Source organism: Oncorhynchus mykiss, chromosome 18 (assembly GCF_057628025.1).
Source record: "Oncorhynchus mykiss isolate SJ-2025 chromosome 18, ASM5762802v1, whole genome shotgun sequence".
NCBI lineage: Eukaryota > Metazoa > Chordata > Actinopteri > Salmoniformes > Salmonidae > Oncorhynchus > Oncorhynchus mykiss.
Genome location: NC_143039.1, coordinates 17,001,974 through 17,025,474, shown reverse-complemented (window position 1 = coordinate 17,025,474; position 23,501 = coordinate 17,001,974). Strand labels below are relative to the sequence as shown.

The 23,501-nt window shown below is 44.5% G+C and overlaps 3 protein-coding genes across 4 annotated transcripts in view; 2 read left to right on the top strand and 1 right to left on the bottom strand.

Moving 5' to 3' along the window:
• LOC110495570 (trafficking kinesin-binding protein 2) overlaps positions 1-23,501 on the bottom strand; it is a 54,926-nt gene that overhangs the window by 3,717 nt on the left and 27,708 nt on the right. Inside the window, exons 4-17 of one of the 2 annotated variants that reach the window (XM_090207470.1) lie at positions 12,744-12,791; positions 12,154-12,230; positions 11,927-12,043; positions 11,355-11,564; positions 9,734-9,812; positions 9,476-9,606; positions 9,317-9,391; positions 6,688-6,825; positions 5,588-5,667; positions 5,091-5,261; positions 4,566-4,870; positions 3,906-4,100; positions 435-788; positions 96-195 (exon numbers count right to left, since the gene is read on the bottom strand). In XM_090207470.1, the coding sequence (XP_090063596.1) occupies positions 96-195; positions 435-788; positions 3,906-4,100; positions 4,566-4,870; positions 5,091-5,261; positions 5,588-5,667; positions 6,688-6,825; positions 9,317-9,391; positions 9,476-9,606; positions 9,734-9,812; positions 11,355-11,564; positions 11,927-12,043; positions 12,154-12,230; positions 12,744-12,791 (2,080 nt within the window). The remainder of the gene's footprint in view (positions 1-95; positions 196-434; positions 789-3,905; positions 4,101-4,565; positions 4,871-5,090; positions 5,262-5,587; positions 5,668-6,687; positions 6,826-9,316; positions 9,392-9,475; positions 9,607-9,733; positions 9,813-11,354; positions 11,565-11,926; positions 12,044-12,153; positions 12,231-12,743; positions 12,792-23,501) is intronic. The other variant, XM_090207471.1, reaches the window with a different exon arrangement.
• LOC149975420 (E3 ubiquitin-protein ligase TRIM39-like) lies at positions 17,242-18,275 on the top strand. The gene has a single exon (XM_090207477.1). The coding sequence runs from the start codon at positions 17,247-17,249 to the stop codon at positions 18,141-18,143; it is 897 nt and encodes a 298-aa protein (XP_090063603.1). The 5' UTR covers positions 17,242-17,246; the 3' UTR covers positions 18,144-18,275.
• Positions 19,614-23,388, top strand: LOC149975419 (E3 ubiquitin-protein ligase TRIM39-like). Its single transcript, XM_090207474.1, has 2 exons — positions 19,614-19,715; positions 20,343-23,388. Exon 2 carries the CDS (start codon positions 20,352-20,354, stop codon positions 21,246-21,248), a length of 897 nt encoding a protein of 298 aa, XP_090063600.1. The 5' UTR covers positions 19,614-19,715; positions 20,343-20,351; the 3' UTR covers positions 21,249-23,388.

Here is a 23,501-nt window from a genome sequence, read left to right as displayed (position 1 = left end):
CCCTACATAGCCATGTCATAAACACTACAGCACAAACACACAACACCAATCACCTTCATAGGCGTGTGTGTGTGTGTGTGTGTGTGTGTGTGTACCTGGAGGTGACCTGGGTGATGTCAGAGGGGTGCAGGATGCGGCAGGTTGTAAAGGTATAGGTGGAAGACGTTGAACTCTGACATTTCCCCGGGTTATAAACTGAAGAGACAAAACACACCATTCAAACATTCCATCACAGACCAACGGCTTCCAATAACGACCCTTTTCAGTTCCTTATCTTGTGAAAGAAGATGATGATTGGTTAAAGGATGTAATCCGCAGTAAGGGGAAACCACTGGTCGCTCCACCACGTTGTCATGGTTGTTGTTGCTGGGCTGGGGAGCATCGGGCAACACGGTGAAACTAATTGTGCTCTTCAAATATTTTTTTAAACTTACCTGACGAGGATGTTGTAGCAGTAAGACTGGTGACAGTCAGGCTCTGGGATTGGACAGGAGCCATGGACGTTACACTGACGGGCAGAGCCAAGAGGGCCGGGACACTGATGATGTCACAGGGGGCATTAGAGGTCATAGGGAGGTCACAGGGGATTGAGATTAGAGGGAGCTGTGGAGAGCCTGGTACTGGTACGAAAACGGGAGACACCGGTGGCCTGTTCAACGGCAAACGCTCCCTAATCCTTTCCCTGTTCTCCTCCGGTGTTGATGAGTACTGCACCTTGAAGGTGATCCCTCCTTCCTCCTCCTCTCCCTTCTTCTCCCAGGCGTCAGTCCCTTCCTTCCCTCTGTTTCCTGAAAAGTCCCAAACCTTTGTTAGTGAGACTGCGAAATGATTTTAAATAAATCGTTTACAAAAAACTATTTTCATAATTATATTAATATGATATGTGTAGCACATTTTCATTTTCAATACCCAGTCAGTCATTTTACAATAGGAGAGATCTGTCTATATATATATATATATATATATTATTTTACAATAGGAGAGATCTGTCTATATATATATATATATATTATTTTACAATAGGAGAGATCTGTCTATATATATATATATATATATATATTATTTTACAATAGGAGAGATCTGTCTATATATATATATATATATTATTTTACAATAGGAGAGATCTATATATATATTATTTTACAATAGGAGAGATCTATATATATATTATTTTACAATAGGAGAGATCTATATATATATTATTTTACAATAGGAGAGATCTCTATATATATATATATATATATTATTTTACAATAGGAGAGATCTATATATATATTATTTTACAATAGGAGAGATCTGTCTATATATATATATATATATATATTATTTTACAATAGGAGAGATCTGTCTATATATATATATATATATATATTATTTTACAATAGGAGAGATCTGTCTATATATATATATATATATTATTTTACAATAGGAGAGATCTGTCTATATATATATATATATATATATTATTTTACAATAGGAGAGATCTGTCTATATATATATATATATATTATTTTACAATAGGAGAGATCTGTCTATATATATATATATATATTATTTTACAATAGGAGAGATCTATATATATATTATTTTACAATAGGAGAGATCTATATATATATTATTTTACAATAGGAGAGATCTCTATATATATATATATATATATTATTTTACAATAGGAGAGATCTATATATATATTATTTTACAATAGGAGAGATCTATATATATATTATTTTACAATAGGAGAGATCTCTATATATATATATATATATATTATTTTACAATAGGAGAGATCTATCTATATATTTACAATACCCAGTCAGTCATTTACAATAGGAGAGATCTATCTATCTATCTATATATATATATAAAAATAATACCCAGTCAGTCATTTACAATAGGAGAGATCTATCTATCTATATACAGTTCCTTGCGAAAGTATTCGGCCCCCTTGAACTTTGCGACCTTTTGCCACATTTCAGGCTTCAAACATAAAGATATAAAACTGTATTTTTTTGTGAAGAATCAACAACAAGTGGGACACAATCATGAAGTGGAACGACATTTATTGGATATTTCAAACTTTTTTAACAAATCAAAAACTGAAAAATTGGGCGTGCAAAATTATTCAGCCCCCTTAAGTTAATACTTTGTAGCGCCACCTTTTGCTGCGATTACAGCTGTAAGTCGCTTGGGGTATGTCTCTATCAGTTTTGCACATCGAGAGACTGACATTTTTTCCCATTCCTCCTTGCAAAACAGCTCGAGCTCAGTGAGGTTGGATGGAGAGCATTTGTGAACAGCAGTTTTCAGTTCTTTCCACAGATTCTCAATTGGATTCAGGTCTGGACTTTGACTTGGCCATTCTAACACCTGGATATGTTTATTTTTGAACCATTCCATTGTAGATTTTGCTTTATGTTTTGGATCATTGTCTTGTTGGAAGACAAATCTCCGTCCCAGTCTCAGGTCTTTTGCAGACTCCATCAGGTTTTCTTCCAGAATGGTCCTGTATTTGGCTCCATCCATCTTCCCATCAATTTTAACCATCTTCCCTGTCCCTGCTGAAGAAAAGCAGGCCCAAACCATGATGCTGCCATCACCATGTTTGACAGTGGGCATGGTGTGTTCAGGGTGATGAGCTGTGTTGCTTTTACGCCAAACATAACGTTTTGCATTGTTGCCAAAAAGTTCAATTTTGGTTTCATCTGACCAGAGCACCTTCTTCCACATGTTTGGTGTGTCTCCCAGGTGGCTTGTGGCAAACTTTAAACGACACTTTTTATGGATATCTTTAAGAAATGGCTTTCTTCTTGCCACTCTTCTATAAAGGCCAGATTTGTGCAATATACGACTGATTGTTGTCCTATGGACAGAGTCTCCCACCTCAGCTGTAGATCTCTGCAGTTCATCCAGAGTGATCATGGGCCTCTTGGCTGCATCTCTGATCAGTCTTCTCCTTGTATGAGCTGAAAGTTTAGAGGGACGGCCAGGTCTTGGTAGATTTGCAGTGGTCTGATACTCCTTCCATTTCAATATTATCGCTTGCACAGTGCTCCTTGGGATGTTTAAAGCTTGGGAAATCTTTTTGTATCCAAATCCGGCTTTAAACTTCTTCACAACAGTATCTCGGACCTGCCTGGTGTGTTCCTTGTTCTTCATGATGCTCTCTGCGCTTTTAATGGACCTCTGAGACTATCACAGTGCAGGTGCATTTATACGGAGACTTGATTACACACAGGTGGATTGTATTTATCATCATTAGTCATTTAGGTCAACTTGGATCATTCAGAGATCCTCACTGAACTTCTGGAGAGAGTTTGCTGCACTGAAAGTAAAGGGGCTGAATAATTTTGCACGCCCAATTTTTCAGTTTTTGTTTTTTTTGTTAAAAAAGTTTGAAATATCAAAAAAATGTCGTTCCACTTCATGATTGTGTCCCACTTGTTGTTGATTCTTCACAAAAAAATACAGTTTTATATCTTTATGTTTGAAGCCTGAAATGTGGCAAAAGGTTGCAAAGTTCAAGGGGGCCGAATACTTTCGCAAGGCACTGTATATAATACCCAGTCAGTCATTTTACAATAGGAGAGATCTATCTATCTATCTATCTATCTATATATATATATATATATATATATATAATACCCAGTCAGTCATTTACAATAGGAGAGATCTATCTATCTATCCTACAATGTGATTTTCTGGATTTTTTTTTCTCATTTTGTCTGTCATAGTTGAAGTGTACCTATGATGAAAATTACAGGCCTCTCTCATATTTTTAAGTGGGAGAACTTGCACAATTGGTGGCTGACTAAATACTTTTTTGCCCCACTATGTATGTATGTATGTATGTATGTATGTATGTATGTATGTATCAATTGTGAAATGTACATAGTGAATAAAAGTACCTCTCATGTCATATTTCTGTTCTTCGTTGCCTCCCTCTTCGTCTTCCTCCAGGTCAGTGAGGCGGTAGACTGTGTCGGCGAGAGCATCATGGGGCAGGGGCCGAAAGCCCTTAGTGACCACGCCCGGGTGGGGGTCCAGGATGGTGCCCAGGTGGGGCATGGCCAGCTGCTGCCAGTGGTGCAGAGTCAGAGAGCCTAGAGGGGTCAGAGGTTAAAGGTTAGGGGTCAGGCATTACTCACAGATGACAATTAGGAGTGTTACAGTTGACAGATATCATAATGTGACCAAGTGGGTTCAAACTCTGGTCTCAGGGAGCCTAGAGAGGGCAAAGGTTAGAGGTCAGGGATCAATGTGTTACGTCACAACTAAACTAAAACTCCTAATTAATATCCTAATTTCAAGAGTACCAGTATACAGATATGATAATATAGACATCATAGATATTGGGTCAGGAATAACTCCTGGATAGATATCATAGCTTTTGGCTGCATTCCAGGCCACCTACATTCAGTAACCACATCTCTAAGGGTGTGTTTAGACAGGCAGCCCAATTCTGATATTTTTCTCACTAATTGGTCTTGTGCAGAGGGGCTGCTTATCGCACTGCCTGGAACGCGCCCATTATCATGACTACACTTAAAGCATGAACGTATCCTTACCCTCCATGGGCTTGACGATCTGCAGCTTCTCAGGCAGGAAGGTCTTAAAACAGCTGGACGAGACCGAGAACTCTGATAGGTTGGTGAAGGATGACATGACGCTGCTCATTGGTGAGCTGTAGCCACTCCCCTCCACATCCGATTCCGGCCCCCCAGCCAGGGCCTCCAGCTTCTTGTCGCGTTCCGCCTGGAAGAACTGCCGCTCGCACAGGAAATTCTGCCGCCGCAGGGAGAGGCGGTGCAGCGCCGACACGAGGTCATTTCCTCCTGGTGCGCCAGGCTTGCCGAGCGGGACCTCCTCCCTACTACAAAGACAGACAGACACGCAACACAAACACATGCTTACCCAAATATACTCCTCTGTGGGCTCTAAATTCACTGAAATAGGTTTGAATGAAATCATATCAAATAATATGCTTTGAATTCTCTCACATGTTGTTGCCACTGACTCAATGAATCCACTACAGTCAATACGGGTGCTTTAGGCTGCAGGTCTAACAATCAGGATCAACCTGGGTAACTCACTTGGCGCGGCCGTGGGATTGGTCGATCCCCTGTGCGGACAGGAAGGGCTGGGCCGTCATCACCAGGCAGCTGCCTCCCGAGCCGGGGATAGGGGGCGTGGCCATCGCCGCAGCTCGCTCTACCGACTCGTTGACCACGCGTACAGTCTGAAACACCTTCTTCTGGGAAACTCTGGGGACGGGGAGAGAGGGAAGAAGAGAGGAGAGGAGGTAGAGAGGAGATGAAGAGAGAAGAGGAGGAAGAGAGGGGAGTTAGAGGAGGAGGGGAGTTACAGGAGGGGAGTTCGAGAAGAGGAAGAGAGGAGGGGAGTTAGAGGAGGAGGGGAGTTAGAGAGGGGAAGAGAGGAGGGGAGTTAGAGAGGGGAGTTAGAGAGGGGAGCTTCTGCTTTGATTGCTTTTGCTCTTCTATTTGTGTGTGTGTTTGTTGTTGTCGGTGTGGGTGTGTGTGTGTGTGTGTGTGTGTTTGTTGTTGTCGGTGTGTGTGTGTTCTATACTCACTTCTGGTCCTGGAAAGCCACCTCGTCCTCGACACTCAGCTCTCTCCTCATGGTGCCCTCAATCTCTGCTGCCAGGGAGTCCTGAGACACAGTCATTTACACTCATTAATAGGTACACACACTATTGGGCACACGCACACATATTCACACATAAATAGGATTGACACACACACATACACACACTATGGATATGCATCTTACACTTTAAAGATAATTTGATAGATACCTAGATACATGGGCTTCAATAAGATACAGGAACGATACGTTTTAGTTTGAAATGATTGGGTTTAATTAGAGAATGAATCGATGCACTGAAATTTGCTGCATAAACACATTCATTTTCCATTCTAAATACAAATCTGCTGCGGATGGAGCTCATGAGCTGGCCCTCTCTGAGCTGGATCTGTCTGAGCTGGCCCTCTCTGAGCTGGATCTGTCTGAGCTGGCCCTCTCTGAGCTGGATCTGTCTGAGCTGGCCCTCTCTGAGCTGGATCTGTCTGAGCTGGCCCTCTCTGAGCTGGATCTGTCTGAGCTGGCCCTCTCTGAGCTGGATCTGTCTGTGCTGGCCCTCTCTGAGCTGGATCTGTCTGTGCTGGCCCTCTCTGAGCTGGATCTGTCTGTGCTGGCCCTCTCTGAGCTGGATCTGTCTGTGCTGGCCCTCTCTGAGCTGGATCTGTCTGAGCTGGCCCTCTCTGAGCTGGATCTGTCTGAGCTGGATCTGTCTGAGCTGGATCTGTCTGAGCTGGCCCTTTCTGAGCTGGCCCTCTCTGAGCTGGCCCTCTCTGAGCTGGCCCTCTCTGAGCTGGATCTGTCTGAGCTGGCCCTCTCTGAGCTGGATCTGTCTGAGCTGGCCCTCTCTGAGCTGGATCTGTCTGAGCTGGCCCTCTCTGAGCTGGATCTGTCTGAGCTGGCCCTCTCTGAGCTGGATCTGTCTGAGCTGGATCTGTCTGAGCTGGCCCTCTCTGAGCTGGATCTGTCTGAGCTGGCCCTCTCTGAGCTGGATCTGTCTGAGCTGGATCTGTCTGAGCTGGATCTGTGTTTTGGTGACTCGTTACATCCCTAACACACACACACACACATTACAGAAGGTATATATCTCACCATGGGGAAGAGTCCGTAGGGCAGGTGTCGTCTCATGCCTGCAGACGGAGTGTTCTTACTGCGCAGCTCCTTGATTTCTTCCTGAGACTCATGTAGCATCCCCACACACTCTACATTACGGTCCGCTAGCTCATTCAGCTATACAACACAACACAACATAGTTAACCCTCCGCTAGTTGGTTCAGCTACAAAACACAACATAGTTAACACTACTGCTAGCTGGTTCAGCTATACAACACAACATAGTTAACCCATAAGCCGGGGGGGGGGGGATAATAATCCAACACAGGTCAATGACCCAACACACCTCCAGGCTGTGTAAGGGCTATTTTATCAAGAAGGAGAGTGATGGAGTGCTGCATCAGATGACCTGGTTTCCACAATCTCCCGACCTCAACCAAATTGAGATGGTTTGGGATGAGTCGGACCACGGAGTGAAGGAAAAGCAGCCAAAAAGTGCTCAGCATATGTGGGAACTCCTTCAAGACTGTTGGAAAAGCATTCTAGTTGAAACTGGTTGAGAGAATGCCAAGAGTGTGCAAAGCTGTCATCAAGGTAAAGGGTGGCTATTTGATTTGGGTGGCTATATTTTGATTTGTTTAACACTTATAATATGTATTATTTCATAGTTTATGTCTTCACTATTATTCTACAATGTAGAAAATAGTCTAAATAAATAAAATCCTTGAATGACTAAGTGTTCTAAAACATTTGACCGGTAGAGTACGTGTTCCACAGAGGGTCAAATTAGTGTGTAGCCCAGACTGATCAGACACTACAGGCAGATCGACTGTACTGAGACTCGTGTGGGGGGGGTCGTAGAGCAAAACGGAGAACACCATCGTGTTACTGAGAGTAGTCTCATCTTTCCATAGAGGTAATAGTTTTGTAGTCCAAACCGGTCGGACGCTACAGATCATTCTGTGACAATAACTATTTTCAAGATGTCTCATGGTCTGACAAACACCACTCTAGCACTGTCACCTTTCACCTCAGATGTGGAAGTGTGACATACAGTATACACATGCGGTGGAATGAGATGCATCTAATGCAAAAGAACAGATATCTAACACTTATCTTTTATGGGGATTTTCTTTGTTAGCTAATTAGATTTCAGCTGGGGCAAGGACATTGACCTTAGTTTTTTTTACCCCAAACACAGTTAACCCTCTGCTAGCTAGTTCAGCTACACAACAACACAGTTAACCCTCTGCTAGCTGGTTCAGCTACACAACAACACAGTTAACCCTCTGCTAGCTGGTTCAGCTACACAACAACACAGTTAACCCTCTGCTAGCTGGTTCAGCTACACAACAACATAGTTAACCCTTTGCTAGCTAGTTCAGCTACACAACAACACAGTTAACCCTCTGCTAGCTGGTTCAGCTACACAACAACACAGTTAACCCTCTGCTAGCTAGTTCAGCTACACAACAACACAGTTAACCCTCTGCTAGCTAGTTCAGCTACACAACAACACAGTTAACCCTCTGCTAGCTGGTTCAGCTACACAACAACACAGTTAACCCTCTGCTAGCTGGTTCAGCTACACAACAACACAGTTAACCCTCTGCTAGCTGGTTCAGCTACACAACAACACAGTTAACCCTCTGCTAGCTAGTTCAGCTACACAACAACACAGTTAACCATCTGCTAGCTGGTTCAGCTACACAACAACACAGTTAACCCTATGCTAGCTAGTTCAGCTACACAACAACACAGTTAACCATCTGCTAGCTGGTTCAGCTACACAACAACACAGTTAACCCTCTGCTAGCTGGTTCAGCTACACAACAACACAGTTAACCCTCTGCTAGCTGGTTCAGCTACACAACAACACAGTTAACCATCTGCTAGCTGGTTCAGCTTCACAACAACACAGTTAACCCTCTGCTAGCTGGTTCAGCTACACAACAACACAGTTAACCCTCTGCTAGCTGGTTCAGCTACACAACAACACAGTTAACCCTCTGCTAGCTGGTTCAGCTACACAACAACACAGTTAACCCTATGCTAGCTAGTTCAGCTACACAACAACACAGTTAACCATCTGCTAGCTGGTTCAGCTACACAACAACACAGTTAACCCTCTGCTAGCTGGTTCAGCTACACAACAACACAGTTAACCCTCTGCTAGCTGGTTCAGCTACACAACAACACAGTTAACCATCTGCTAGCTGGTTCAGCTTCACAACAACACAGTTAACCCTCTGCTAGCTGGTTCAGCTACACAACAACACAGTTAACCCTCTGCTAGCTGGTTCAGCTACACAACAACACAGTTAACCCTCTGCTAGCTGGTTCAGCTACACAACAGTTAAATACCCACACTTCATGACCGTATTCCACACATACTCATTCTTCAGTAATAAACACCTTAACTTAAACCTTGATGCAGCTAATAACATTGAACACAAATTCACTGCTTGTGTCAACATAGCAGACGAAACCCAAGATAATATTTTAAATACTACAACTCTGGGCCATATCATACTGCTTATCAGGTGCAGTTCTGCTCTGACATATAGCGGTGGTTCAAATGATGTTGGAGAGTTCGGAAAAAGGGCCCACCTTAAGGCACTTCTATGGAGTCAGAGTTCATTGAACTGTTCATTGCTAGACAACTCACCTCTGCAGTGAGTGATCTCTGGGCATCTTTCGAGGCCTGTAGGTGAATCCTCAGCTCCTCTTTCTCCAGGGCCAGCTGGAAACACACTTCCTTAGTACTATTCCTCTACAAGTATTACTACAACATCAACTTCAAACTGCGCTCTTCCTCTCCCCTCACCTCTTTGACGCGGTGTTGGAGCTCTACTATCTGGGAGAGGAGCTGGGAAATCTCCTCCTGGTGTCGCATCACCTCTTCATTCTTATGGGACAGCTCCTCTGTCAGGTTCACCATCTGACTGTTGGACTCACCTGAACCAACCCACACCCACACAGCTCTTTAATCATTAGAGATCAATAACCTAATTACTTGTTAATTGACCTGATTCATTCCTTTTTTGTGTGTGTGTGTGTGTGTGTTTGAGTGCATGTGACTCACGTAGCTCCTTGACACAGTCGCTGACCAGCTGTTGTTCTTTCTCCTCGAAGGTGATGGTCTCCGTCTTCAGATGACGGGCCTGGTCGGACCATAGGGTTTACAGTGAGGTGTTAGGAACTATCAGATGATGGGCCTGGTCGAACCACAGGGTTTACAGTGAGGTGTTAGGAACTATCAGATGGCGGGCCTGGTCGGACCATAGGGTTTACAGTGAGGTGTTAGGAACTATCAGATGACGGGCCTGGTCGGACCACAGGGTTTTACAGTGAGGTGTTAGGAACTATCAGATGATGGGCCTGGTCGAACCACAGGGTTTACAGTGAGGTGTTAGGAACTATCAGATGACGGGCCTGGTCGGACCATAGGGTTTACAGTGAGGTGTTAGGAACTATCAGATGGCGGGCCTGGTCGGACCACAGGGTTTTACAGTGAGGTGTGAGGAACTATCAAATGACGGGCCTGGTCGGACCAGAGGTACAGAGGTTAGAGTAAGGTGTGAGGGGCCTGGTCGGACCAGAGGTACAGAGGTTAGAGTAAGATGTGAGGGGCCTGGTCGGACCAGAGGTACAGAGGTTAGAGTAAGATGTGAGGGGCCTGGTCGGACCAGAGGTACAGAGGTTAGAGTAAGGTGTGAGGGGCCTGGTAGGACCAGAGGTACAGAGGTTAGAGTAAGGTGTGAGGGGCCTGGTCGGACCAGAGGTACAGAGGTTAGAGTAAGGTGGGGGGGGCCTGGTAGGACCAGAGGTACAGAGGTTAGAGTAAGGTGTGAGGGGCCTGGTAGGACCAGAGGTACAGAGGTTAGAGTAAGATGTGAGGGGCCTGGTCGGACCAGAGGTACAGAGGTTAGAGTAAGGTGGGGGGGGCCTGGTAGGACCAGAGGTACAGAGGTTAGAGTAAGGTGTGAGGGGCCTGGTCGGACCAGAGGTACAGAGGTTAGAGTAAGGTGTGAGGGGCCTGGTAGGACCAGAGGTACAGAGGTTAGAGTAAGGTGTGAGGGGCCTGGTAGGACCAGAGGTACAGAGGTTAGAGTAAGGTGGGGGGGGCCTGGTAGGACCAGAGGTACAGAGGTTAGAGTAAGGTGGGGGGGGCCTGGTAGGACCAGAGGTACAGAGGTTAGAGTAAGGTGGGGGGGGCCTGGTAGGACCAGAGGTACAGAGGTTAGAGTAAGGTGTGAGGGGCCTGGTAGGACCAGAGGTACAGAGGTTAGAGTAAGGTGGGGGGGGCCTGGTAGGACCAGAGGTACAGAGGTTAGAGTAAGGTGTGAGGGGCCTGGTCGGACCAGAGGTACAGAGGTTAGAGTAAGGTGTGAGGGGCCTGGTCGGACCAGAGGTACAGAGGTTAGAGTAAGGTGTGAGGGGCCTGGTCGGACCAGAGGTACAGAGGTTAGAGTAAGGTGGGGGGGGCCTGGTAGGACCAGAGGTACAGAGGTTAGAGTAAGGTGGGGGGGCCCCACTATGAAGCGTTTAAAAGCCTGGACCGCATAAAGTGCACAGTCGGAGTAGAATTGGCACGGACCACAGATCTGGGATCAGATCACCCTAACGTTTATCCTAACCTTAACCCTATGGGTCCTGGTCAAAAGTAGTGAACTCTAGGAAATAGGGTGTCATGTCAGCTATACCTCAGAGCGTAGGGCCAGGTTCTCCTCTTCCAGATCAGACATTTTCCCCTGCAGGGCCTCCAGCTGGCTGAGGGCCACAGCTGGTGCTAGGGGTTGGCGGGGGTGCAGCGGCGTTGAGCAGCTGGAATCAGTCTCACTCTCCTCCGAAGCGCTGGCCACCATCCGCAGCAACTCATCCTTTTTCCCCAGCTCATGTTGTAGCTGGTGCACCTGGGACAGGGGGGGTCAGAGGGGGTGTGGTGTGTACAGTAGTGTGTGTGCGTACAGTAGTGTGTGTGTGTACAGTAGTGTGTGTGTGTCCAGTAGTGTGTGTGTGTGTGTGTGTGTACAGTAGTGTGTGTGCGTACAGTAGTGTGTGTGTACGTACAGTAGTGTGTGTGTGTGTACAGTAGTGTGTGTGTGTGTACAGTAGTGTGTGTGTGTACAGTAGTGTGTGTGTACAGTAGTGTGTGTGCGTGTACAGTAGTGTGTGTGCGTGTACAGTAGTGTGTGTGCGTACAGTAGTGTGTGTGCGTACAGTAGTGTGTGTGCGTACAGTAGTGTGTGTGCGTACAGTAGTGTGTGTGTGTTACCTGGTCCAGGGCCTGTGCTAGCTGTTCCTCCACAGACTCATTGCGTTCCTGGAGCAGGTGGTTCCTCTGAAGCAGAGACTGACCAATCCGAGCGGCCAGCTCCAAGTCCCGGTCCCGCTGCAATCAATGATACATACAACAGTTAGTCCACCAATCACGCGGTCAGAATCATCAATGACAACTAATCACCGCCATGTGTCAAAGACCGTGCACCAATGAGAGCCCACCTCAGCCAATAGATGTGTGACAACCTCAATGTCATTGTAGGTCTTGGTCATCTGCTCCACCCTATCAGCACTGAGAACTGGAGAGAGAGAGAGAGAGCGAGAGCGAGATAGATAGAGAACAGGAGAGAACGAGAGAGATGGCGAGAACGAGAGAGAGACAATCACATTTTAGCAGGGGAACAAGAAAACACGGCAGCATACACACACATACATGTATACTGTACACACACACACCAAAATAAGCAACACGTTCATGCACAAAGACACAGACTATATATGCTAATGCATGCGCCTCCATGCAAGCACACCAACTTTCCTGTGAAACAGCCTAAGACACTACAAGCTATGCATCCACACACTACTAGATGCCAGGACAAGCCCACTAGTGGCAGTAGACATAGTGTGTGAGTGTATGCTGTCCTAAGGTATAGCAAGAGAAAGACTCCAGAGCTCCAGGGGGCCACTCAGCCTAGTCTAATCCAGGTTTGAGAGCACTGTCTGGGCCTACTGGAGGACTGAAGCCCTACCCCTCACGCTCTGGAGCTATCCATGGAGAAAGATGCAGAGAGAGATAGAGGGAAGCACTTTACCTCGGGAGCCAGGGTGAGAGTAGGAAGAGGGATCCAGGGAAAGATAAGCTGGAGGAAGAGAAAGAGAGACAACGGAGGACAGGGAGGGGAATGAGGGAATAACAAGGAGAGACAACAGAGGACAGGGAGGGAAAAGAGGGAATAACAAGGAGAGACAACGGAGGACAGGGAGGGGAATGAGGGAATAACAAGGAGAGAGAGAGAAAGAGATGTTAGATGGCAAGAAAGAGGGGAATCAGCTGAGCAGAGAGAGAAGAACCTAGGAGAGAAATACCAGCTGAGCAGAGAGAGAATAACCTAGGAGAGAAATACCAGCTGAGCTGAGAGAGAATAACCTAGGAGAGAAATACCTACAAATCAAGAGAGCAATAGAGAGATAGAGGGAGAGAAAAAAGATAGTGAGGAACAGAGATATAGGGACAGAAAGAGAGAGCAGAAGCAGGATAAATCATGTGTGTACTTTAGATAGGGTTAGGGGGATTAGGATGAGTGGTTTGTTTGGGTTCAGCACCTGACTCAGAACCGCAACCCCAGCAGCGCTGCCAGATGGCCCTGGGTAGAGAGATACCAACCCATTTTATTTATTATGGTCAACCTTGACCCCTGGCCTCCAACCCCAGCCTGACCCTTTACACGAGGTCAACCTGGTAACCATCAAATAAAACAGCATTCTATGTAATACTATGTGTGCATCATGTTTATTGCAATTCAGCTTGTAAATGGAAGGGAAAATACATTCACAACGTCATGTCAGTGGCAGTTTACCTAGCCTAACACCTCTGGTTTGGTGGACAGATGACGGGCAGACCAGCAGCAACAGAACACAGCAGACTAGGAGACAGTGCTCCTCTGGTTTCAACTGCTGTTTACTGAAGCTGCAGTACCAAGTCACTTCGCTACTTGTATTAAAGTCTCCATTTTGATAAATCACAGATATAATATGTACATACTTCTCATACTAGTTTTTCCTTCTACTTTTTATTACTACTTGTTATTTTTGGCGCTTTTGTATTTGGCATTTGATTTTTGAATGATATTGTACAGCATTTTTGAGAAGAGTTAGCGAGCGTTTCACTGTACTGTGTGCACGTGCCTAATAAACGTTGATTTGATTGACTGGCCATATCTGATTGTGAAAGTGGAAGTATAAAGTGCAATAACTCTCCTGCTCCTCATCGTTCTACACACAGCGACACAGTCAACCTTCTGTCAAGACAAAAAGGGACCCCCTCCCCCCAGGTAAGTAGAGAAAGAGATTAACCTGGATTATTTACTCTGTAATCACACTGCTTTGTGTTTCTCACCTGTTCTGTTTTTACTTCAGATGTGTTTAAAAAAAAAAATCTGGAATAATTTGTGAATTGACAATGTTACAAGTATGTTAAATGTCACTTATCCAAAATGTGAACTTATCCAAAACGTGAACTTATCTTATCCAAAATGTGAACTTATCTTATCCAAAATGTGAACTTATCCAAAATGTGAACTTATCCAAAATGTGAACTTATCTTATCCAAAATGTGAACTTATCCAAAATGTGAACTTATCCAAAATGTGAACTTATCTTATCCAAAATGTGAACTTATCCAAAATGTGAACTTATCCAAAATGTGAACTTATCCAAAATGTGAAAACATTTACATTTAAGTCATTTAGCAGACGCTCTTATCCAGTGAGTCACAGTCAGTGAATTCATCTTAAAATAGCTAGGTGGGACAACCACCTCAGTCATAGTAAGTATATTATTTTCTCTTACTACTCTGTATTAAAAGCAGGGTCTGTCTGTGGAAAACTGAATCAATATCATTTCGGTAGAACTACATGTACATACACACGTCTTACCATATAAAGATAAATGTAGTGTTCAAATAGGGAATTCCTATGTCATTTTGGCTAATTCCAGGAAGTCCTTTCATGTTATAGTTGCTCCACAGACAGACATGGAAAACGCTGACTTATCACAACTGCTAGGGGCTTCCTGTCCTGACCATATTTGGTAAGAAGAGGTCCAGTGCAAGGCAGAAGGAAACTGAAAGTGGGTTGATGTTCTTTCACAGATCTCCATACAATTTTCTGTTCACAAAACTTGTTATGAAAAAGGTCCACTAAGTTTTGTAGACTTGACTCATTGACAACCTTTCAATCTGTATACAGATTGGACGTTTCATCCATCATGTTGCTCCTCTTGTCTGCCTTATCACTGGACTTCCTCTTCTTACCAAATATGGTCAGGACAGGAAGCCCATAACAAACGTGAGGATATCCTCTATATGTGATCCATCCCCGTTCTCCTTATCACATCTATAGTGCATCCATAACCATAAAATGTCCTTCCTGGAACGATAAAGCCTTATACTGAAATTCGCTATTTGAATACTAGAGGACAACCTGTCACATCCACTAGGGGCTCCATCTCCTTACCATATCTGAAACTGGGTTGACATTCAGCAAAACGTTTTCATAGATGAAAATCTGATTTCACTACAATTTTCTGTTCCCAAAACTAGAATCCGTTATGAATAAAATCCACAAGGTTTTGTAGACTTGACTCTATGCCAACCAGGGCTCTAAAGTCCAACCATATTGGTTGAATTACCAGTTAATTAACAATTAATTAATTTAAACAGTTTGAGTACATGTCTATAACGGCAGGTATAATTCAAAACTACTTGTCAGCGATTGGATCACACGTTCCATTCAATCAGAGGACGGCCTAATTCAAAGCACACTATTTGGTTGCGTGGGTTTTTGTCCCATATACACCCCCTATTTCTAAGGAGGAAGCTGATTGGAATAAGAAAGAAAATGGCTGGTCCAAACGCCCTTCTGTTGGAGAAAGCCCAGACTTATACGTGCAGTAAAACAGAATGGTGAACGCAGCAATCAGTCTGGTGCCACAAGGTTATGAACGATCTAAGGTGAGCTATACGAATATTCGGTTCCTCCACAGAGTGAGAAAAGGTTTGGCACTTGGGACAAATGCCTGTGACCGATAGCGTGCAACATTTTAAAGTAGTCAACGGAGTGGGACTTGCTGTGGGTTAGGGAGAGATCAGATAACTCCATCCAGATCAGTTGAAGGGATCAGACACTACTGAGCAGACACTCCAGCGTGGAAGGTGGCAGTAAATCACCAACATTGGCTCTACAACCCCTCAAAAACAGGAAAGAAGAAAATGTACCAACTACTTTAAAATGGAGCTGGCCCTCCATGACACTCCCCAATGCCAAAGATAAGAGGTTCCACGTGCACCCTCTAAGACCTGCTAGAGACAAAGTCCTGACATCAGGGACTTACTTGGGTTTTGGATTTGTCCTGAATGTTTTTGGCTTGTAGATGTGTCTGTGGAGGGTTTAGAAACAAATGGAAGGATTTACAAAAAAGCATTAAGGTTGTCCCGTTCCACTCAATAGCTGAAGGAGTGAGACCAAAAAAGCAGGACCTATTCAAACAAAGGACTGATCTCCTCTGGCTCAGTAGGTCACAGCCCCAAACGCTGTGATGTTCACACAGAGTAAGACCAACCAACATGAAAAAATACAAAACCATTTTGTAGAACTGAAACAGCCCCTTTCTCTTGGTCACAGATGGACAAACATCACTTTGTACTTAAAGCGGGAGTTACTATAAGTCGGCAGGCATTTAAATGGCATCTGTGCATTGCTCAGAGCCAGCAGGGAAGACCATTCACTATCATCAGTTCTATGAAAATGGTGCCATATTGTACTTTCACAAAATATATTATTTTACAGTTATAAGGAAGTTGAAATCATATAGTTAGTCAATAGATCATTTAATTATTACTATATTTAGAAGGCATTTCAGTCATTTCAGGCCCCATTCAACCACTTTGGTTGAATAGGAGCTACATAACATGATATTTACCTGGGCTCCCTAGTGGCACAGCGTTCTAAAGGCACTGCATCTCAGTGCTAGAGGTGTCACTACAGACCCTGATTCAATTCCGGGCTGTATCACAACCGGCTGTGATCGGGAGTCCAAAATAATTTGATCTTAACCGACTTGAATAGTTAAATAAAGGTTCAATTTAAAAAAAATTCACATGTTAGCATCATTTTTCTACTATGTACTTGAGCTTGTGTCCTCAAAAGTCAATGACTACACCTCAGCAACTAAAACCATTTTTACCAGGAAGGTGAGATTTAACCATATGCAGCATTATTAGTTATTGTTTATGGCCCTCTCATAATTGGGTATCAATGTCTATTAAGGTATAAATCTACTTTTTGCTACGACCTCTAACAGGATATATCTAACTCTGTGGCTGTCCTTTTATTGCCATTCTGTAAACTAAAGCAGTCTAGTGGGTGGGACTTGCTCTGGGTTAGGGAGGGATCACAGAATTCCATCCAAGCCAGTGGAAGGGATCAACCAATAAATCATATTCCTGAACAAACACTCCAGTACAGCAGGGGACAGTAAAACTCTAAAATGAAGACAGCTACATTTCTAACTCTGTGGTCTTCTATTAGGTTTCAGAAATGTCCACCTCCAGCAATGTCCTGTCTGAAGAGCAGTTCCTGTGCTCTGTCTGTCTGGATGTGTTCACTGAGCCAGTCTCTATTCCATGTGGACACAACTTCTGCAAGGCCTGTATCAGTGAATACTGGAACAGCACTGCCCTGTGCCAGTGTCCACTGTGTAAGGACACATTCAACAGAAGACCTGCCCTAAAAACCAACACAACACTCAGAGAAGTTGCAGATCATTTTAAGAGGATGAAGGTCTCAGACAGAGAGGAGTCCTCTTCCAAGCCTGGAGAAGTAGCACAAGTGCAGCAGATGGTCCAGGAGCGACAGGATCCTCAGCTGAGGAGGTTACAGCAGTGGTCAGTGGATGTGACTCTGGATCCTGATACAGCACACTGCAAGCTCATTGTGTCGGAGGACAGGAAACAAGTGAGCTATGGAGACATACGGCAGAATATCCCTGACAACCCAAAGAGGTTTGAATGTTATCTATCGGTCCTGGGAAAGGAGGGCTTCTCCTCAGGGAGATTCTACTTTGAGGTTCAGGTTAGAGGGAAGATTGAATGGCAGGTAGGAGTGGCCAGAGAGTCCATCATCAGGAAGGGCCCAACGGCTGTAAGCCCTGAGGGTGGACTCTGGGCTCTGTATATGAATAGGAATAAGTATATAGCCAAGGACACACCCCATATGCACCTCTTCCTGAGTCAGAAACCCCAGAAGGTGGGGGTGTTTGTGGATTACGAGGAGGGTCAGATCTCCTTTTATGATGTAGAAAACAGGTCTCATATCTACTCTTTCACTGGTTGTATCTTCACTGAGAAGCTATATCCATACTTGAACCCCTGTGATAATGAGGAGGGTTCAAACTCAGCCCCATTGGTCATCTCTCCTGTCAATCACACTGACTGAATTGGGGTCCAAAAAGGCAGAAGTGCTGATAATATTGGGCCGCTTTCCAGGGGGTCTGCCAAGTAGTCGTACACCAAATTTCATGACATCTAGGTGTTTAACATCATGTCAGAAACCACATCAATAAGATATTATAATCTGAAGCCTGACTGCAATGTATCTAACGTGGTGGTCAATGATTGGTTCATTTGTGCAGCATGACTTCTTTGCGGCCTGTTTAGACCATGATGTTTGATATGGTTTTGGTGTTAAAATCAGAGGATAATGCTTGGAATCTGATCTACAGTAGAATATGTTTTAGTTGGTGTCTTTGTTCCCATTTATTTTCCCCCATTTTTCTGTATAGTGTGTTGAGACGTTGTTTGGATTCATTTGGGAGTATGTCCTGAATTTTACAAATCTAGTACAATGCATAACATTTCTAGTGAGTTTTAGTTGCATGTGGTCCATGTGAAATAAACAAGATAAAATAAATAAATGCTTTGTTCTTGTTTTTATGTGTGTAAAATTGTTTATAAGGGTGATGCAGTGGAACAGAGGGGTTACTGCAGCAGTGCCTTGAATTAATCTGAGTCCCACAATGGCCTCTAGATCTGGCTACCTCCCAGCACCTCAATACTCTACCTCCCAGCACCTCAATACTCTATCTCCCAGCACCTCAATACTCTACCTCCCAGCACCTCAATACTCTACCTCCTTCTACCTCCCAGCACCTCACTACTCTACCTCCCAGCACCTCAATACTCTACCTCCCAGTTTAACAGTCTGATGGCCTTGAGATAGAAGCTGTTTTTCAGTCTCTCGGTCCCTGCTTTGATGCACCTGTACTGACCTCGCCTTCTGGATGATAGCGGGGTGAACAGGTAGTGGCTCGGGTGGTTGTTGTCCTTGATGATCTTTATGACCTTCCTGTGACATCGGGTGGTGTAGGTGTCCTGGAGGGCAGGTAGTTTGCCCCCGGTGATGCGTTGTGCAGACCTCACTACCCTCTGGAGAGCTTTATGGTTGTGGGCGGAGCAGTTGCCGTACCAGGAGGTGATACAGCCCGACAGGATGCTCTCGATTGCGCATCTGTAAAAGTTTGTGAGTGCTTTTGGTGACAAGCTAATTTCTTCAGTCTCCTGAAGTTGCGCCTTCTTCACCATGCTGTCTGTGTGGGTGGACCATTTCAGTTTGTCCGTGATGTGTATGCCGAGGATGTGTACGCCGGCTGGGGATGCCGTCTGGGCCTGCAGCCTGGCGAGGGTTAACACGTTTAAATGTTTTACTCACGTTGGTTGCGGTGAAGGAGAGCCCGCAGGTTTTGGTAGCGGGCCGTGTCAGTGGCACTGTATTGTCCTCAAAGCGAGCAAAGAAGTTGTTTAGTTTGTCTGGGAGCAAGACATTGGTATCCGTGACTGGGCTGGATTTCGTTTTGTAGTCCGTGATTGACTAAGTTGTGTGCAGAACAGGGAGGAGTTGAGTGATAACATTTAGCTAATGTGAAACTGCATAACTCTCCTGCTCCACATCACTCTACACACAGATACACAGTCAACCTTCTCACAAGACAAAGAGGAAAAACACACCCAGGTAAGTAGAGAAAGAGATGAATATGGACACTGGTGATCATTTTACTCCAAAATCACATTACTTTGTGTTTCTCAGCTGTTCTTTCTTTGATCTTTGTAAAACAATCAGGTAAAAATGTGAGAATTGACAATGTTACAAGTACGTTGAAAGTCACTTCTCCAAATGTAAAGACATTTAGTGCATGTGCTCCATAATATACAAAGGTAGAACAAATTATACATCTCCTGGATATCGTTTCTCTATCTACAGTACTCTGGGTAAAACGCATGGTCTGTCTGTGGAACACTGAATCAATATTATTTTAGTAGAGCTATATACACTCTTGTTTAACCTTCTAAAGATACCTTCCAACACTGACTCATTCAAGGAAGTCATTTTATAGAACTGGTTTTTCCACAGATAGAATGGGGAAAACAAGATTGTTCACACAGAGACATGCATCCTTTTAAAGTAGTCTAGTGGGTGGGACTTGTTCTGGGTTAGGGAGGGATCACAGGATTCCATCCAAGCCAGTGGAAGGGATCAATCAATAAATCATGTTCCTGAACAAGCACTCCAGTTCAGCAGGGGGCAGTAAAACTCTAAAATGAAGACAGCTACATTTCTAACTCTGTGGTCTTCTATTAGGTTTCAGAAATGGCCACCTCCAGCAATGTCCTGTCTGAAGAGCAGTTCCTGTGCTCAATCTGTCTGGATGTGTTCACTGAGCCAGTCTCTATTCCATGTGGACACAACTTCTGCAAGGCCTGTATCAATGAATACTGGAACAGCACTGCCCTGTGCCAGTGTCCACTGTGTAAGGACACATTCAACAGAAGACCTGACCTAAAAACCAACACAACACTCAGAGATGTTGCAGATCATTTTAAGAGGATGAAGGTCTCAGACAGAGAGGAGTCCTCTTCCAAGCCTGGAGAAGTAGCACAAGTGCAGCAGATGGTCCAGGAGCGACTGGATCCTGAGCTGAGGAGGTTACAGCAGTGGTCAGTGGATGTGACTCTGGATCCTGATACAGCACACTGCAAGCTCATTGTGTCGGAGGACAGGAAACAAGTGAGCTATGGAGACATACGGCAGATTCTCCCTGACCTCCCAGAGAGGTTTGAATGTTATCTATCGGTCCTGGGAAAGGAGGGCTTCTCCTCAGGGAGATTCTACTTTGAGGTTCAGGTGAGAGGGAAGATTGAATGGCAGGTAGGAGTGGCCAGAGAGTCCATCATCAGGAAGGGCCCAACAGCTGTAAGCCCTGAGGGTGGACTCTGGGCTCTGTATATGAATAGGAATAAGTATATAGCCAAGGACACACCCCATATGCACCTCTTCCTGAGTCAGAAACCGCAGAAGGTGGGGGTGTTTGTGGATTACGAGGAGGGTCAGATCTCCTTTTATGATGTAGAAAACAGGTCTCATATCTACTCTTTCACTGGTTGTATCTTCACTGAGAAGCTATATCCATACTTGAACCCCTGTGATAATGAGGAGGGTTCAAACTCAGCCCCATTGGTCATCTCTCCTGTCAATCACACTGACTGAATTGGGGTCCAAAAAGGCAGAAGTGCTGATAATATTGGGCCGCTTTCCAGGGGGTCTGCCAAGTAGTCGTACACCAAATTTCATGACATCTAGGTGTTTAACATCATGTCAGAAACCACATCAATAAGATATTATAATCTGAAGCCTGACTGCAATGTATCTAACGTGGTGGTCAATGATTGGTTCATTTGTGCAGCATGACTTCTTTGCGGCCTGTTTAGACCATGATGTTTGATATGGTTTTGGTGTTAAAATCAGAGGATAATGCTTGGAATCTGATCTACAGTAGAATATGTTTTAGTTGGTGTCTTTGTTCCCATTTATTTTCCCCCATTTTTCTGTATAGTGTGTTGAGACGTTGTTTGGATTCATTTGGGAGTATGTCCTGAATTTTACAAATCTAGTACAATGCATAACATTTCTAGTGAGTTTTAGTTGCATGTGGTCCATGTGAAATAAACAAGATAAAATAAATAAATGCTTTGTTCTTGTTTTTATGTGTGTAAAATTGTTTATAAGGGTGATGCAGTGGAACAGAGGGGTTACTGCAGCAGTGCCTTGAATTAATCTGAGTCCCACAATGGCCTCTAGATCTGGCTACCTCCCAGCACCTCAATACTCTACCTCCCAGCACCTCAATACTCTATCTCCCAGCACCTCAATACTCTACCTCCCAGCACCTCAATACTCTACCTCCTTCTACCTCCCAGCACCTCACTACTCTACCTCCCAGCACCTCAATACTCTACCTCCCAGTTTAACAGTCTGATGGCCTTGAGATAGAAGCTGTTTTTCAGTCTCTCGGTCCCTGCTTTGATGCACCTGTACTGACCTCGCCTTCTGGATGATAGCGGGGTGAACAGGTAGTGGCTCGGGTGGTTGTTGTCCTTGATGATCTTTATGGCCTTCCTGTGACATCGGGTGGTGTAGGTGTCCTGGAGGGCAGGTAGTTTGCCCCCGGTGATGCGTTGTGCAGACCTCACTACCCTCTGGAGAGCTTTATGGTTGTGGGCGGAGCAGTTGCCGTACCAGGAGGTGATACAGCCCGACAGGATGCTCTCGATTGCGCATCTGTAAAAGTTTGTGAGTGCTTTTGGTGACAAGCTAATTTCTTCAGTCTCCTGAAGTTGCGCCTTCTTCACCATGCTGTCTGTGTGGGTGGACCATTTCAGTTTGTCCGTGATGTGTATGCCGAGGATGTGTACGCCGGCTGGGGATGCCGTCTGGGCCTGCAGCCTGGCGAGGGTTAACACGTTTAAATGTTTTACTCACGTTGGTTGCGGTGAAGGAGAGCCCGCAGGTTTTGGTAGCGGGCCGTGTCAGTGGCACTGTATTGTCCTCAAAGCGAGCAAAGAAGTTGTTTAGTTTGTCTGGGAGCAAGACATTGGTATCCGTGACTGGGCTGGATTTCGTTTTGTAGTCCGTGATTGACTAAGTTGTGTGCAGAACAGGGAGGAGTTGAGTGATAACATTTAGCTAATGTGAAACTGCATAACTCTCCTGCTCCACATCACTCTACACACAGATACACAGTCAACCTTCTCACAAGACAAAGAGGAAAAACACACCCAGGTAAGTAGAGAAAGAGATGAATATGGACACTGGTGATCATTTTACTCCAAAATCACATTACTTTGTGTTTCTCAGCTGTTCTTTCTTTGATCTTTGTAAAACAATCAGGTAAAAATGTGAGAATTGACAATGTTACAAGTACGTTGAAAGTCACTTCTCCAAATGTAAAGACATTTAGTGCATGTGCTCCATAATATACAAAGGTAGAACAAATTATACATCTCCTGGATATCGTTTCTCTATCTACAGTACTCTGGGTAAAACGCATGGTCTGTCTGTGGAACACTGAATCAATATTATTTTAGTAGAGCTATATACACTCTTGTTTAACCTTCTAAAGATACCTTCCAACACTGACTCATTCAAGGAAGTCATTTTATAGAACTGGTTTTTCCACAGATAGAATGGGGAAAACAAGATTGTTCACACAGAGACAAAAGCCTGTGATGACATGCATCCTTTTAAAGTAGTCTAGTGGGTGGGACTTGTTCTGGGTTAGGGAGGGATCACAGGATTCCATCCAAGCCAGTGGAAGGGATCAATCAATAAATCATGTTCCTGAACAAGCACTCCAGTTCAGCAGGGGGCAGTAAAACTCTAAAATGAAGACAGCTACATTTCTAACTCTGTGGTCTTCTATTAGGTTTCAGAAATGGCCACCTCCAGCAATGTCCTGTCTGA